Here is an 18046-nt window from a genome sequence, read left to right as displayed (position 1 = left end):
ATGGCTGAATCCATAGCTGAGGCAGGGAAAGTACAAGATGAACCTGGACTGTCTTCTTGTGCCAGAAAGCAAGAAAGTACTCTAAAACATGACGGAGGGATGTCAGAAGGACACAGAGCCAGCTTGATTGAGGTACAATGACCAAATCAGGGTGTATCTGAGCATCAAAATAATCACGCTAATGAATTATAGAAGTTGGGAATCTGTAATGATATCAAGAAATAGATGAGGGTTTTATGAGGAGTGGAATATGTGTATAGGTTTGAAATTCCTCCACACAAAATGCTTATTAATTATAGTAAGGAAAAGAGTAGCTCTGTAGCGGGGAGCCTGGCAGGTGGCCCTAACAGAGTGACCCAAGTGGACATCACCAGTAATGGGACAGCCCACAGGCCCAGGCCGCATGATAGGACACCGCGAGAAGGACGCAGCATAACCAAGTCTAATCTAATTGTGAGGAAGTAAACAAATCCAGACTAAGGATGTTCTACAAAATACCAGGCCTGTAGTCTTCAAAACTGCCAAGGTCATGAAGGTCAAGGAAACCCTGAGAAATCTTCCAGACTGAAGGAATCTAAAGAGACACCAAAACTAAATGCAGCATGCCGTCCTGAGCTGGAATCTTTGTTTAAAAGACATTATTGGGACAGTTGGCAGACTGAGACTGGAGTCCATCACAGAGATTAGCTGTACTGGTGTGTTAGTGACTGGACGGGTCCCTGATTTTGAGGGCTGTGCTGTGGTTAGGTAGGAGAATGTCCTGTGTCATAGGAAATGCGCACTGAACTCTTCCACGGTGTTGGGATTTCACATTGGCAATTCACTTTCAAATGATTCCCCAAGAAAAGAAAAACCTTATTTATACTATATGTGCAACTTTTTTGTGATCTTTTGGTTGCTGCCAAATTTTTGTTAAGTACGAAAGTAAGGTTTATTGAACCACCAAAAAAAAAAAAAACAAGAAAAAGTAAATAGGTTCAGTAATAACAACAATTAAACTCCACAGGTGATTATGATGCATTCCCAAGGATTCACAGCCTTTGTTCTAGAAGTAATTCAACAGCTGTGGCTGCAGGCTATGTGCAGAGAGCTGTTTCCCAGGCCACCCCACCCTGTAATTTCAAGCGGAGCCACTTTTGCTGGCTCTGGCCCCATTGGCTCCAGTCCTCACAGACTTCCCTCTGTTAATTCTGAGCGTCCCTCCCCCAGGTGCCCAGGAACAAGCCCTGGTGCCACCTGGGGGTCTTGTCGGGGCATTGCCACCTCGACTGGCACTGTGGATGGTGAAGGGGCCCCATCAAGCTGGGAGCTCTGGCTCTTTTGTCTCGATATGCTCTTCCCTTGGGGAGGCCCAATTGTTGAGGGACATCAAGGCTACAGCCTTCTGCCCAAATGTCTCGGTTTTGATGAAAGCACTTCTCGGAATCTACTCTTTCCCGGAGCCTGGGAGGAACATGAGCCAGGGCTGCAGGCTGGGGAGGGTCTCAGTAGCCTGGGTTGGGCATTCACTCACTCCCTCTCCTCCCACTCCAAGGATTGAAATCCAGGAAGCCTTCTCACTGCCCTCTTCCATGGGATGAGTATTTCCTAGAAAGCCCCTCAGATCTTGGTAGCAATGGGCCCCCCCAGCCCCTCAGATGGGCCGGGCATGCCTGTGCCCCTGAGAGGTAAGGCTGCAGTCCAAGCTGCTGGATGTGGAAATGAGCTGAAGGGAAGCCTCCATCCCTCCTGCCCCCACTGTGTCCTTGTTAAGCGCCCCCAGATAACCAGCCCCCACGTTGCCACATGCTCTTGGTGGGCTGCTTCTCCCACCAGGGAGACTTCGTCATAAAGCTGGCTGGCAGCCATCACCGGCAGATTCTCGCTCATCATCCCCTGAGACCACCCAACCCAGGGTGGAGGAGGCAGTGGGACTCGTTCATCTGCCATCAGTGGGTGGTGTAGGAGAGAGGTAGCCTCAGATGGCTGTGATGTCCAGGGTCCATGGAGGTAAGATCCGGAGGGGAGGTGTTCTGTCTTCAACATCCCCCATCCTAACTCAGTCCAATGACAGCCTTGCTTTGCTTTGTCTCCTAGTGTGGACAACTCTGAGGACCCCGTGTACGAGAGTCTAGAAGAGTTCCACGTTTTTGTCCTAGCCCATATATTAAGAAGACCAATTGTTGTCGTAGCAGATACGATGTTGAGAGACTCTGGCGGAGAAGGTAAGGTTACACATAATAAAGCAGATGTATTTCATTCATGACCCAGAATATAACATCCCAGTTAAGGAAGAGACAGCCTAACAGAGGGGTTGAGCTCCCAGAAGACCTCAGAGCCTCACTCTGTGTGGACAAAAATCACATTATTTCTCCTCATTTCTCCTCGACTCCATGTGTTTCTTTACCCTCCCCAGTGGCAGGAGGGGTTACTCTTGGCCACCTATCCACCCTGTGTGTCAACAGCAGGCGGCCATGGGAAATCCGGCCAAGTGAGGGCAGCAACCAAACCCCAGGGGCTCCCAGTCCCCACCGTGGGGTGTCTGAGCGGCGACAGCCTCCACACCCTAGCAGAGCCGAGCTCTGTCCCCTGCCACTGAGAGGCTCCAGTCCCTTCCTGCCCCTCTGCAGGCTGCATAAGTGTTAAAGAGAAAAATAGGGAGACAGAAAGCATGAAGTCGCTGGGCAAGGCTAGGGTGGAATCAGGAATAGGGGAGAAGGAGGAGAGAGCAGGAAGGGCCGCTTATTGCCTGCCCTCCCTGAGCCAAGCACTGGCTTGCACAGCCCCTTCAGCCCCTTTGTGCACATTCTCTCCCTTAGCCCTCACCACGACCTCCCAGGGTGGACACTGCCCTCCCTACTTTGCAGACAGGAAACCAAAGTTCAGAGAGGCTGTGCAATGTGCCCCCTGCCTCAGCTAAGGCTTCGGAGGGACCAGGCTCAACCCAGGGCAGGGAGCACTCGAGGTGTATGCTCCCTCCAGCCTTTCTGCTGAGCAGGAGGCAGGTCCACTGCTGGAGCCAGCAGGGCAGCCACGCTCTCTGAAGAGGAGGGAAGGAGGGGCGAAGGATAGCGGTCCAGGAAGGTTGCCCCCAACACAACTGCCCCTGCCGCTCACTGGGCAGACCTCCCCTCCACAGCCTGCTCCCGGATGTTTGCATTTCCCCTTCACTCTGTCACCAGCATGAAGCAGCTCTCTTTTGGTGTCACGTTTCCCCTTTCGTCACTTCTCAAGGTCTCCTTGCTAGGTGAATGCTGGACAGCGAGTTGGCCAGTGTCTTATCCCTTAAGCTCAACTTAAATTACACCTGTGCCTTAACGAAAGTCGTAGATCTTCCAGGGAGTCATACAAATTAGGATGAGGTTTTTCATGCTAAATCACAGCTGCCAAAGAAAGTCTTATGTGGCCGTGGTTATCAGAGTGGGCAGGCAGCTGGGAGTACATCGCTCATGCCTAGGCTCACCTCCAGCGACATGGGACTGCTGAGGTCTGCAGCCCCGGGGTGCAAAGCCAGGACTCTCATCAGGGTCCCTGGGCACATGGCCCTCTACCCTTCAGATCCCATGGGGCTGGGTCCACATTTCCTTCCATTCTACCTGTACTCGAGGATGCAGCTCTCTTGAAGGTGGACCTGCTGTGCATCTCAGCCACGGCAGAACTGCAGTCACCAGTGTAGCAGAGTGAGGGTGGGGGAAGGAACCCTAAGAGTTCATCGAAGACATCACTGAGGTTGATGATCCCTGCATCCAGCTCAAAGAAGAGCAGTGAGTCGCTGACTCCCAGGCAAGAGGCAAGGTTCTTTATGATTAAAAAGCAGATACTGTGTCAGGGCAGATATTTCCAGAAATTATTGTATTTCGATAAGGATATAGGCTTTTTTCCCCTCTTTTTGAGGGACAAAGGAAATGAATAAGATTGTGTCCCGGTTGCTAAAGGAGCCAATTCCCGTCTCTCATTTCCCGTCTGACTCACAACTTGGTACTGGAGCTTTCTCATTGAGCTTCTCAAAATGTGGAACAAACAGGTTCTGGAGAAGCATAAATGTTGTTCTGCATGCAAATGCTTTCATGAACACAGGAAAGGAAGAAGTACACCCAGCAAAGCATGGGTTTCCAGGCAGCCTTCAGGGCACCTCATGGCTGACCATCTCAGACAAGCTCTTCTGATCACCTGTGTGGGTCTCAGAGCAGCAGGCCATCCTGGGCGGATCACAGCAGAATCCCCTCAACCCTGGCCCTCTTGTTCCCAGGAGGAAGCTTGACAGGGCACAGGGACAAGCCAGGAGGACTCTGCCCAGGGAGGCAGGCAGGGGTGAGGGGTCCCCTGGACACACACAGGACTTGAGGTCTAATTGGCCTGGCCCCTGCAAGCCTGTGCTTCCTCAGCCATCCCCAGGCGAGCACACCCAGCTTACAGCGAGGCCCCTCTGCTGTGGAGTGGGGCACCTGACACCCAGGGCTGCAGCCTGAGCCTGCCCTCCCTTCCCTCTGCCCTGTCACCTCCTCCAGGCTGGTAAGGGATGCCGTCCATGTTTCTTCCAGCTCCACATGCCCTCACCCTTGTTTGTGTCCACAGCATTTGCTCCGATCCCGTTTGGAGGGATTTACTTGCCCTTGGAGGTACCTCCCAACAGATGCCACTGCTCACCTCTGGTTCTTGCCTACGATCAAGCGCATTTCTCTGCCCTCGTGTCCATGGAGCAGAGAGATCAACAAAGAGAACAAGGTATGCCCGCTGCCGACTGAGAGACAATGTGTGCTGGAGGAAGGGGAGGGGATAGGAGGGCGTGGGGAAGCGGAATGTGAGCCCTCCCTGGGAAGCACACCCATGCACACTCAGTAATAATGGGTTTTATATAAAACTACAGTACGTGTGCATAAGTGATATCATTGAAAATAACAATGTCAAAGACAACTTTTAATTTAAAACATGAAGCAAATTGGGCCCAGCCCCACAGCCGAGTGGTTAAAGTTCCACATCCTCCGCTTTGGCAGCCCAGGTTCACAGGTTCTGACCCGGGGCACAGTCCTGCTCCACTCACCAGCCACGCTGTGGCGGCGTCCCACATACAAAAAAATAGAGGAAGACTGGCACAGATGTTAGCTCAGGGCTAATCTTCCTCAAACAAACAAACAAAACAATGAAGCAAATTAATAATTCCATCACCCTTAGATAGCCTTTACTGTTCTTCCTTATCACATGTGTGCATATTTTATGAGGATGTAATTAATCTTAGATGTAAATTAAAAAGAAAAAAAGAAAAGCCCCTCTAGTGCAGGGGTCAGCAAACTGTAGCTCACCACCTGTTTTTGTAAATAAAGTTTTCTTGGAGCACAGCCACACTCACTCATTGATATATTGTTTGTGGCTACTGCTTTTGCGTTATGATGGCAGACTTGAGGAGCAGCCACAGAGATTGTGTGGCCTGCAAAGACTAAAATATTTACTAACTAGTGCTTTATGGAAAAAGTTTACCAACATCTACTCTAGAGGAGCTTTTGGATCAAAAGATTGATATTTCCATTTAAATCATTGCAAGTGAGTTTCCTGCTAGTGGCCATTTCAGTGCTGCAGAAAAGCTCACTGGGGCTGGCCCCACAGGCTGTGCACTGCACAATTCCACCCACCAGTCAGATAGACTCATGTGGTGCCTATCTTCAACCAACACATTCTGTGTCTGCTATGGAAATGAAGGATTTTCTTTGGAATGGTTGCTGTTTTCTCATGTTAACCACTGATGGATATGTGACTAGCTGAGCAAAGAGGGGAAAGTCTTCCTTTTGTCACTTGTTTCTGGTTTAGACAGAGAATCCCCCAGGAGACTAAAGCCAGGACTGACTAGTTTCAGGGTCCCTGCCACTGGGTGTGGTTCCAGGAAATCCGTGGTAACTCATCACGCAGAGATGTGAGTCCCGGAAGGAAAGGAGAGCAGGGCTGCAGCCGGCTGTACTGGGAATACTACGTCACTTTTCTATATTATTTACAGACTTCTTACTTTGGCCACAGAAAAAAATACTTAATCCTTAAGGCCCAGGAGGCGTTTTGCCTTTTCTGTTGTCTCTTAGCTTTTGGCCGGTAAGTGCTGGCACCTCCCTCGTGGGTTTTGGCTCTTCTCAGTGGGCTCCTGCAGCTCTTGGGAGATGGGAGGTGCCCTTTCTCAGGGCTTGACCTCCAGGCCAAGAGCTGGGCCACTCTGTCCAGTCTCTCAGAGTTTTTGCGGTCAAGGAGAGAGATGCGTCCCAGGGCTGGTCTCTGGCTACTGAGCAGGGGGATCAGACACCCAGACCCTCCTCACAGAAGGCAGGAGTGCTTTGGGTGTTTTCAAGGCAAACCTGAAGGTGCCCTTTGATAAAAGGACAAATGTGGAGGGGCTCTCGCGCGGCCGCTCTTGGGGGAGTGTTGCAGAGGTGTGCTGGTTTCACCTCTGAAGACTTGTTTTTCCCGAAACAAGTTCTGGTCCCCGTGCTAGGTTCTGGGTGGCTGTGGTGTGGGCTCCTGCGCTCTGCCTGCTGGGTTACTCCTCGGGGCTGTGCCTGTCCCTGCCTCATGTGGCCCAGGCTGCACAGTGACCTGTCCAGTCCTCACAACCCACCACAGGGCAGGAGCTGCGGTGCCACCTTCTGCACAAGCAGAAGCAAAGCACGTGTAGTGGCTCCCAGAGCATGCCAGGTCCTCATGCTGGACAGAACACACATGATGTGCAGACTTTACCAACACATCCCCTGTGCCACCCTCACTGAGCTGGTAGGTGCAGCCCTGCTCCCTGTGTCTCACATTGGCCTGGAGTCCAGTGGCCCTGCAGTATTTGTTTGGGGGTGGGGAGTACCAAGGGTCAGTTTGGTGAATGCATGTTAAGCACCTGTTACATCCAGGTTTGGGGGACCCAAATGTGACAGTCCCTGCCTTGGGGCCCTCACCACCTTGTGGGGGAGACAGGCAACCCCATCAAGCCACCGTACAGGCAAGATGTGCGCCGAGCAGACACGAGCCCCATACAGGAGGAGCGCAAGTATTCCACCTTGGAAGAACAGACAGATGGGCAGACATAAGAGAGAGGTGGACTGCCATGTGTGATGTCCAGAGGACAGTACCAGGGGATGAAATGGGCCTAAGCAAAGGTGCTAGGCTGCTGAAGGACTGGTGTTGGCATGGCAGAGCAAGGATACACGTAGGAACGTGTCATTTGGCTCAGAGAGGCCTGGGCACTGCCACTTCCTTGCTGCATGGCCCGAGCGATGCTGAGTGACCTCTCGGCCTGTCCCCTTGCCTGTCCTCCAGTGCAGTTTCACCCACCTCCCTGGGTGCTGAACCTTTCTCCTTCCTTCCCCCGCCTTCAATCCCCTCGCCCCTCCCTTGTCCTCTCCCCTTGCTTCTTTCCCTTCCTCTTCCTTTCTGCCCACTCTCCACATTTGGTCACTTTTCATTTGTCATGTTCAAGGACATCACCACTTAATTATGAAGTGACCATCATGAGATGGTCCCTCCACTCACTGAAGTCCTCAGTGGCCTTGCTGCTCACCTCTAGGAACAGCATTGCCTGTCCCCAAGCCAGGCCTGTCCCCAGATCCTTAAATGTTTCTTCAAAGATAAAACTAAAGGCCTTAAGTATCTCCCTTCCTGGCCACCAGAGGTGCCCAGTGTCTCCCCAAAAGGACCTGCTGTAGGGGAGGAAGAGAGCCGCCGCTGTTCAGGGAACCCATCACCAGAGGAAGCCAGCTCCAGGGCTCCTGCAGGGTACCTTCCTTCTTTCCTGTCCTACAGCAGAGACAGCAGGAGCCTTTCTGCAGACACCAGATCCTAGCAATTCAACTAGTGTTACCCTGTGGTTGGGGATGGTGGGGAGAAGCTGATGTCAGGACACCACCCGGGGAACAAATTCAGCCTCTCTTCTCAGCCCTTATAATGCCAAGGAGAATGGAAGCAACCACAGAAAGCCGTGATATAAGACCCCAAAGGAAGATGTGCCCTGAATAGCATTAGGCTGCAAGGGGCTCATTGAGAAAGGGGCTGCTGCTGCTTCTATAACAGGAGTCCTGAGGTAGGTGGTCCATGGCTGGTGCAGCAACTCTGGACATTCTCAGGGACCCAGGCTCCCAGCCTTTCTCTGCTCCACCATTCTTGTCATGTGGTTTCAGCTTCATGGTCATAGGATGGGTGCTGCAGCTCCAGGCATTGCATCCAAATGCCTTCTTTTCCTGAAATTTTTTCTTTTCATTTGGGAAGAAAACCTTCCCCAGGGCCTCATGCTGGCATCTTACTAACCAAAGCTTACTAACCAAAGCTGAGCTCCACGGTGTCCTGGCTGCAGAGCAGCCTGAGAAGTGAGTATAGCCAAGGAAGGAGGGGACAAGGTGGTTGGTAGGGGTTCAGTGAATCAGCTCCGAATCAGGGAGAGGGTGTGATGTTTCCAGGCAGTTCCATCTGGATTGTCCTCTTTCTTTCACCAGTGATGACTGCCTCATGTGGGGAAAGGCACAAGTCCAGAAATGAGTTCTTTACCAACCGGAAATAAACCACTGTCAGCTGTTGGGTTCTCAACCCCCTCAAAAGCCGTGGCGCATGAGGCTGTCAGTGCCATGCTCCTTAAAAGAAAACTGGCTCTCTCTAAGTGCAGAGAGATAAGCAGGCTCTCCTTCCAGCCCCACTCAACACCTCTGGATCTCGCAGTTCGGGGGCTGCCGTGGGTGAAGGCTGGTGCACATTGTGCAGTCCAGGCAGTGGCTGGTGCCCCCATGGGAGGAAGGGGAGGGGTTGGAGGTCTTGCTGAAGGCGAGACCCAGCACCAGGCAGCTGACTTGACGTGTGCTTGTGCCTCCCACATCTAAATGCCACCTTGTAGTTTCATGTTAGGAGGCTTTCTCTCCTAGAACCCTGGGCCGGTGCCAGGACCCACCCGACAGGAGTGCGGCTCTGGACCCACAGCCTTCCAAGCCCTTCTGCCCTAAGAACTTGGCCAGGCACAGAGCTTTCACTCCCTTGATAAAGAAAGTCTCTTCAGCTCTGTGCCTTCAGGCTGTGTCAGACTCTGCCTCTAGAGAGCAGGCGCTTTTGCCAAAACAGGAAGCTTTTTACAGACACTGAAATCATACCCCTGTAGCATACTCACATGCAAAGATAGGCAGCCAGTGAGAGGAAAGTCAGGGGGAAAACCATCTTCCTCCTTCCTGGCCCTTTCCTGCTTCACCGGCTCCAGTGTTTTTACCTTAAGCATCTTTACCACAAGCAATTCGCTGCACAACTAATTGGCCATAAAGGCAATTCTGCCATAAAGGAGGAAATAGCTGGTTGATTGATAGTTTGGGTTTCATTTGGTTGCTTGTGGCTTTCATTTTGTTCATATGGTTTTCATTTGGTTACATATATGCATCCTAATGCTTGAATGAAACTGATCCCTCTCTTAATGAAGACGTTTTAGCAAAAAAAAAGAAAAAAGTGTGATGCCAAATGAGGAGACAAATCAACAAGGAAAAAAAAAGAAAAAACAAGCCAGCCCTGATGGCCTAATGGTTAAAGTTTGGTGCATCCACTTCAGCAGCCCGCCTTTGGTTTCTGGGCGCAGAATCACACCACTGGTCTGTCAGTGGCCGTGCTGTGGCAGTGGCTCACGTGGAAAAACTAGAAGGACTTACAACTAGAACTATGTACAGCTGTGTACTGGGGCTGTGGGGAGGGGAAAAAGAGAGGAAGATTAGCAACAGATGTTAGCTCAGGGTGACCCTCGCCCAGCAAAAAAAAAAAAAAGAGAAAGGTATAATTCTATGAACAAAAACCTTAGAAGACAAAGTGCTTAGGTAACAACCCACAACATAAAATCTGTTCTTTGCACAGTATTGCCGTGAATCTACATATTTAAATATTCCAATATTTGTATTCAAATATTTTAAATTTTCATTTTTCTCAGCCAAGTCTTTTTAATTTTATTATTAATTTTTCATGTTTCATTACATCCTTTTGAATATCCTTCTTTTTATTTTTTGTGATTTTATCTTTTACAGCAAAATTGCTATATGCCAATTAGTTGTACAGTAAACCTGCTTGCGGCGAAAGCACTTTGGGGGAAAATCCCCGGACCCCCTGCGCCGCCTCTCTCTCCATTCACAGGGTCCTTGGGGCCAGTTAGAAACCCTTTGGCTGCGGGTCACCAAAACCCAACTCAGCGTGGCTTAGACAGGAAGGCATTTGTTCTCTCACATACCCAGCAGTCTGGAAGCTGCAGGCCCCTAGGGCGAGTTGGGTACTTCAGGAATGTTGGAGACAACCAGACCCCTCTGTGCCACCCTGCAGCTTCCTACCTTCTGTGAGGGGCAAGCCATGGCCACCCTGCCCAGCATCACGCAGATCCTCTTTGCCCCAAACTCTCATGTCTGAGAGCATGGCCAGATCCGGGGCAGAAAGTATACACAAAGACCCTAGAGCATCTTGTCCTGGAAGAAAACAAGACAGCGTCAAGGACCACTAGGTGGTCTTGGAAGGACTCCTGGGCTGAGTGGCTGAGGCTCCTACAGGATGAGAGGGACAGTGAGGATCCTAACTAGAATAAGTGGAAACACAATGAAGAGAATTCAGTCCATGGAGTCGTAATGATACTCGGGGAAACACCCACTTGGTACTCTGCAGGGTGCTCCTCCACGCCATGTATAACTTTGGAAACTGGTAAATAGCAAGAAAGCATCAGCCCAAATCCTCTGTCTGCTCAGTGAACTGGAGAGGGCACCTCTCTCTGAGTTGAGGTATCCTGGCTTATGGAGGGAAAAGCAATAGCACTGTTAAGGGCTGAATTCATATGTGGAAGTCCTAACCCCCAGTGCCTCAGGGTGTGACTGTGTTTGGAAACAGCATCTTTAGAGGGGTGGAGTAAAATGAGGTCATTAAGGCGGACCCTACCCCAATGTTACTGGTGTCCTTATGAGAATGGGAGACTAGGACACAGACACACACAGAGGGAAGACCATGTGAGGACATAGGGAGAAGACAGCCGTCTACAAACCAAGGAGAGAGGTCTCAGAAGGAACTGACTGCTGACACCTTGATCCTGGACTTCCAGCCTCCAGAACTGGAAAAGAGTATGTTTTTTTTTTTTGCTGTTTAAGGCACCTAGTCTGTATTACTTTGTTACAGCAGCCCCAGCAAACTAATTCAGACAGAATGAAAATACCACATTCTTCAAGCCCAAGTGAACAGATGAGTCTAGACAAAAACTGGCAAATATCGTGAAACTTGATTAAAAAAAATTTTTTTAAAGCACATCTTCAGAGTTTATTGGGATCAAGGAACGGTTCTCTTGCCTCTCAGATTCTCACAGTGTGTTTCCCACCTAAGATCTTGACCCGCTCAGTGTCCCAGACTCTTATGGAGGGTCTTTCCTCCCAGGCTGCCCAGGTTTGACCGCCCACCCACCCACACACACACTCCACAGCATGGCCAGCTGGGTGCCTGGGTGGAGGCATTACAAAGCTTGTGAGTAACTTCTGCTTGGGGTTCCAACCAAACCTGTAGCACTTCCCACTGAGGACCAGTCAGATCCAATGGCATCTGTACTTTGGCTTCCAACCCAAAATCAGAGCTAAAATGAGAAATATACAGTGCAGAGACTGTTGCCCTGACACTCCTCTGAGCTGCCACTTCCCCACAGAGCCACCAAGTCCAGGATGAGGCCGTCAGAACTTGGGAGAAGGTCCTGATCATCAGCCAGCCCAATGCCCCAGCTGTGCCCTGGGCAGGAGAGACTCGCACAGGGTACCTGACCAACCAAGGGCACAGGTGGGGCTTGAATCCAGGTGTCCTGACTCCTACCTGGGACTTCTTCAACATGTCTTGGAAATTTAAGAAAAAAAAAAAGTAGAAGAAGAAAGAAAATGACTACTGGAAGGAGGTAGAAGGGGAAATCTCTGCTCACTGGTGAGAGGAAAAAGTGTGTTCCTACCACCCCCAGTGGTTCTTGGTCCCAAGAGAAGGCTGACAGGAGAGATAGGGCCTGGGTATCCCCTCTGTTTCCTCCACCTCCCCCTCCCTTCCACCACGCCTATCTCCTCCCGCAGCCTGGACCCACACCCAGGAGCAGAGAGGTTCCCCTCACACCATGCATGGCTGCTGAGCAGAGGCCAACTCCAGCCAGAGGCATCAGCAAGGGCAGGGTCAGCACGAAGACCTGGCCATGACCTGCTCCCCACAGGCAAGCTGCACACTAATGCACCTCTTTGGAGCTCCTTTCTCCCTGTCCTGCTATCCTCCCTGACTAGTGTGTTGTGACCAATAGATGGGATGTTTGATTGCTCCAGAGCAATTCAGATAGGGAGCATAAACTGTCACTCAACACGTCTGGATGAGAATTGACCATGCAAGCACTAAGTGAGGGGTGCAAAGATCAGGCAGCAGCTGCCCACAGAGCACAAGCAATCACATGGAGAGGAGCCTCGAGACCAACAGGACTCAGAAGAGGTGGCGTTTCACAGCACAGACCCACACAGCGAGCCACTGGAGCCCTCGGGGCCAGGATGTGCACTGGCTGGTCCTGGGTCTGGAAGAAACCCCCTCAGCCCCACAGGGGAGACCCAGATGTTTAGAACTTCAAAGGAGCTGACGTGTGCCCTGGGAGGCTGAGGATGAGAAGGCATCCCTAAGTGGAGAGAAGAGGGGAGAGCATTTTGTGTATATGGAGCCCAAGAGTCCCTTGATACAGGAGAACTTCTGGGTTCAGATTATCTAATCTGGACATTTCTGGCTCAGTTCGTCACCATCACCTTCTTGACCAACAGATGCTGCATTCAGATCCATTAGGAGCTTACTAAGTGTTTGTGAGCTCCCTGGGCCCTCAGGGGCCAAATGCTCATGCATGGGGATCCTGGGACCCATTAAAACTAATGGTGGATTTTTCAAAAAGTAATATTCTACAAGCTCTAGGAGATCCAGCCAGCAGATGTTTGGAATGTGGCTAATCCTCACTCTATTCCAGGCAGAGGAGTCTTCTCGCTGGGTGGTCCAGCAGAGCAAAGGGCAGGCCTGCCATTTACATGGTGGAGGGCACAAAAGCCTGCCAGGGATGCCAGGCATTCCAGGTCTGGGTCTGGGTGACGAGCAACCGGCTCATGGTCTTGGGGACAGGCTGTGGGGGCTCCAGCTCTCCCATGTGTAAGTCACTTGGGTTTGAGCTGCAGGAAGGTTCATTTAACAAATATTCACTGAGAATGTATTGATGTGACAGCACAATTCCAGGCTCTTGTGACCATGACAGTTAAATGGGATAACCTAGAGAGGTGAGTCCCTGGGGTTAGATTCCTTCCTTCCCAGGATCAGGCCCCAGTGGCAGCCAGGCCTCAAGCATGGGTCCAAGCAAAGCAGAGCCTCACCAGGTGACCTAGGCTCCTGCTGAGATGGCTCAGAAGCAGCCATTGCAAGCTCCAGTGCCAGGTGCCCCAAACTCAGGGACCGGTGTCCCCAGCCTGGAGGCCTCTGGGAGGAGGGCCCAAGGCAGGCGGCAGTAGGGCTCTTTGTCATGACCCCAGTGCCTCCTCATGCCACACAGGATGCTGGGGCAAGAGAACAAAGTCCCAGCCTGTGCCCTCAAGTCACACAGCATCTCAGCAAGGACAGGGACATGGAAACCAGAGTAACACCACAGTTTCCAGGATGGCACCAGACATCCAAAATCAAGATAAGAGACTCTCAGACCTCAGCTGGGCTTCAGGCTCAGGAGCAAGCTGCCCAGACTGCAGAGCTCAGTGGGAGGCAGGAGATGGGAGACGGAGCTTCAGGACACCTGCTGATCCCCCACCCCCTAGTGTGGCTGTCACACAGCCACCATGGTGCCCCACCCCACGCAAAGGACAGCTTGTAGAGTGTGCCCCCCAGGCCTCCCAGCACCCCAGGACAGAAGCCAATAAATATAGTCATCACCAGCCCCAGACAGAGCAGTCATCTTGTCCTTGCATCTCAGGAACAATGATCTAGGAGCCTCGGAGTGAGATAAGAATGTATTCTAGGCTGTGACATGGGGCTCCCTTCTTCCCACCACCCCCGTCCTCCTTCTCCTTGGCCCAGTGTGTCTCATCTGTGTGTGTCCAAGCTCCTGAAGGCTTAAAAATGCGGGAGGCACTATTTAAACCCCTCATCTAAGCGCCTTCCCCTGCATTGAAACAACCTTCTGAAAGAACCTGCTGTTCTCTTACAGCTCTCTCGGCCTCAGCCCAGCGCTCCTCCCCTGCTGCTGAGGTCAGCCATCTTCAAATGCAGGAACCGGAACCGTCCTGTGCCCTGCAGGCTGGGGTTGCATGTGGGGAGAGGGAAGGGCTTGCAGTGGGAAGGTTCGGGGCCTCAGGGATTAGTCAGGTGTGGGCAAGCTGAGTGTGCGAGGCTTTGCCAATTCATTTTAGGACTTTTTAAATTAAAATTATGCGTGTTTTCTTGGTCACTTCCACAGATAAGAATCACCCTCTTTCTCCAGGGGAGGATGTTACTCCTTTGCTCCCATGACACCCTGGGCCGTGGTCCTCCAGTGTCAGGAAGGAACCCCCATGGGCCTCCCTGCCACCACATTTTCAAATGGCCCCCTGGGGACACTCTGTAAAACTCAGATCTGGGCATCCTCTCAGAGCCTGGCTCAGGGCTGTCGGTGCTGGCTGCTGCATAAATGTGCGAGCTATGAGAAAGCAAACTGATTAACGAGAAAAACAGGAGTGCTATGTAGTTGTTCATCGAAACACAGAACCTTAGAAAGAACTTTGAAATCATCTAGCCTCTTCCTTTTATGACAAACATTTCATAATGGACTCTTTGTTATCCTGAAATGAAAATCATGGATAATATTACCTATTTGGAATAAAATCAACTTAATACCCTAACATAAGGGAACTAAAGGAAAGTATCCTATAGTCTGCATTTCAGTCTGTAAATGTTCTGGCACAATGACGCCATGAGGCTCAGCGGAGCAGTCACACAGCCACACCTGTGTGTAGAATCCCCACGCCTGCCTCAGTTACCCAGGCAGGGCTACAGGCGTGCTGAGCTGGGGCCCCAGGTACCCCGGGAACCAAATAAGGCCTTGCCCATCTACACAGCGGCTGCTCCCCCGTGACCTTTGGTGGCTCTAGAGCTGTGCAGAGCCCACGCAGTGTGCGCGTGGCGGCCACAGCCTCAGCCAACAGGTAGCAGTGGGCAGGGCGGGCCAGCTGCAGGGGCCTGGCTGGGTCTGCACCCCACAGTCACACTAATGTTTGTGTGTGCTTCCTGTGTGCAGGCACTGTTCTAGGTCCTTTCTGGGGGCAACTATTTATGCTCCTTGTTTTCTATCCCCACTTGACAGAGGAGGAAACTGAGGAAGGAGGGGCCATCCCCCGGGAATGGTGCAACCGGGGAAGGGTTGCTAGGACAGGTTGGTGGGCTGGAGGGTGGGGCTTCCAAAAGAGAGACTTGACCAAAGAGGATGGTGATCAGGGAGTGTGCATCTCCCAGACAGGAGGTACGGGAAGTGGTCCCCTGAGTCAAAGCTTGCTTGGGATAAACCAGCATCTCGCACCTGGTGATTCAGGGACCCTCAGGACTGGAGAAAGTGGGAGGGTGCTTTGCTTCATGAAAGATGTTAATGCCATTTGTTTCTATCCTTTTTTAAAAAATCAATGTATAAGGTAATTATTTAAACAGTTTTTCCTCCTAAATTTTCCTCCTATTTGATGCACGGCTCATGGTTAAGTTAAATGACAATCTATATTTTATTATTCCCCAAACCAAATATAATGTAACATTTTATTTCCAATCTATTTGACAATGAACTATGCTTTTTCGTACATGATTGATTTATAATAAATAGCACCCATCTTTTGTTAAGTAGAAATGTGTCTTAACGTGTTAGGAGTATTATTAAATATTCCATTTAAATGAATTTTATAATACAATTTTGTTAACATAGTGATCTAAAATAAAGTGATTTTGACACAAAATCACTTTTTTATCATATTCCAATCAAATTGGCCCATATGTGTACCTATCTGAATATAATACAGTATGGAGGAAATACTTAACAATGCCCATGATGGAATATTATAAGAATCAAGTAAGTCCATGGTGGCAAGAATGTTTTAGAAACCAGAAAGTGCCTGAAAAACGCAAATTATTTCCATTGTCTTTGCAATTAGCCTCCCTTCTTTTCAGCTACTTTCTAAGTTTGCAGATTGCCACTGAAAGGTAAGCTCAGGATGAGAGTGAGGAGCGGGCTCTGCCTTCCCTGGTGGTCTGCAGCCAACCTCACTGGACCACACACAACATTCCTTTACTGCTCCTCCCAGAGCCCCCAGAGAGCAGCCCCCTGAGTAGTGGGCTCTGCACCTGCAAAGGCCCCTCCCTACAGGGTCAGAGGAAGAGTCTCTGGGGTGGGGGGCATCCAGACTTTTAGCTCAGACTCCTGCCCCTCAGAAGCTTGGGATTAGACAAGGGCTGTCGTTTTTGACATTGTTGGTTCTTGACCCATGAACCTTGAAAAGGGCCACCAGGTGGCCAGGAGCTATGGGCAGGACCTCAAGGCTGTGGAGCTCTGTCCTCAGCTTGCAGGAGGATGAGCGGTCAGAGAGCTGGGTCTTGCTGACTAAATGCCCAAGAGAGTATTTATTCACCAGACTTCTGCCTACTGGTATCGTGCGCCACCCCAGGGACCATCGGGATGCCAGCTGTGGTCAACTATGTGGAAAGAACTAGCTGAACGTCTCTCACTAGTAAACCCAGGGGCCTGGAGAGACCGAAAGTGAAGTGTATGCCTCCTCACACCTCCCTCTGATGAGTCCCTTCCTGAGCTCTGCAGCAACCTGGCTCCCCCTCGCCCCCATGATTCCCCAAGACGTCCATGCCATGGGAGGAGCACCTCCAGGAACATACCAGCCACCATCTCCCCCCACTCTTGGATGGGCCCCAGCCCCATATCTGCATGATGTGTGGGTCTCTGCATCAGGCTATATCAGGCTCCTTGTGGACCTACAGGCTGCTGATGTGTGGTGCTGGAGCGAGACATGGCTCTCCATCAGCCCCCTTCAGAAGAGGGGAGAGAGGCACAGGGCACCTGTCCTGTCCCCCTGGACGTGAGGAGTGAGCCTCTTGGTCGGCCAGCATGACAGCCTGGTTCTGCTCTCTGAGAAGACCCCCTTGTCATCGTCCCCCAGGGCTACATTTGATGCATGTATGAGGACACCCTGTCACTACTCACTTTGGATGCGAATTCAGAGCCCATGGAGCCTAAGGCATTAGGGACTGAACTTCATTAGCCTGAGAGCGTCTTTGGCAGTACAGTTCCCTTAATTCTGGCCTGTATTTTTTCCAGTTTTGTGAGTCCGTTTGAGGTACTAGAACAAAACACCATGGATTGAGTGGCTTAAACAACAGATCTTAAACGGAAGATCTAGTGTCCTGGTTTGCTGATGGCCACCCTCTCATGAGCTCACATGGTGGAGAGAGAGAGGAAGCAAGCTCTCTCCTCTCTCTTCTTCTATGAGTATTAATCCCATTCATGAAGGCTCCACCCTCATGACCTAATCCCCTCCCAAAGACCCCACCTCCCAATACCATCACATTGGGGGTTAGGCTTCAACATGTGAATTTGGGAGGGACCCAAATATTCAGACGATAGCAAGTTTATCCCATAGACTATTAACCAAGCCAAAGATCATGTCTACATATGAACTTTAAGCTGGAGAATTTGTGACTGCCACCTGTGGCCTTGCTGCTCTGCCTAGCCCCATCCTCAGGGTGGCCTCTGGCTTGAGTGCAGGACACCATCCCCATCTGACATGGCCCCTTTTATTCCTGAGGGGAGCTGCACAGGAGAGGCCCAGGACCCCCAGACAGAGGCGAGGCTATATCTCCCCCTCCTCCTCTGCCTTCTAACAGGCCACCTTCAGCCTGAGCTCATCTTTTTTGTAACTCATGGCCGGGAAGCTACAAGCAATAGCCGACATATGCAGCTCCCTGCTTTTGTCCTGTGTTTCCTAGCCCTGCAGCCTTGGGAAGCAGGGCTCTGTGTCTGCAGACACAATGGTGACCATTTGCCGGAGCATTTGCCCCCCGCTTCACAGAGGCACAGACTTGCCGC

The 18046-nt window shown here is 51.1% G+C and overlaps 1 protein-coding gene across 5 annotated transcripts in view; it reads left to right on the top strand.

The window, feature by feature from the left end:
- The window catches only part of OTUD7A (OTU deubiquitinase 7A), a 379573-nt gene that overhangs the window by 345777 nt on the left and 15750 nt on the right, over window positions 1–18046 (top strand). For all 5 annotated transcript variants that reach the window (XM_070620657.1, XM_070620650.1, XM_070620659.1 and 2 more), the window contains exons 10-11: window positions 2077–2204; window positions 4555–4704. In XM_070620657.1, the coding sequence (XP_070476758.1) occupies window positions 2077–2204; window positions 4555–4704 (278 nt within the window). The remainder of the gene's footprint in view (window positions 1–2076; window positions 2205–4554; window positions 4705–18046) is intronic.

Source organism: Equus przewalskii, chromosome 1 (genome assembly GCF_037783145.1).
Source record: "Equus przewalskii isolate Varuska chromosome 1, EquPr2, whole genome shotgun sequence".
NCBI classification, from domain to species: Eukaryota; Metazoa; Chordata; class Mammalia; order Perissodactyla; family Equidae; genus Equus; species Equus przewalskii.
This window is presented reverse-complemented; position numbering and strand designations above follow the sequence as displayed.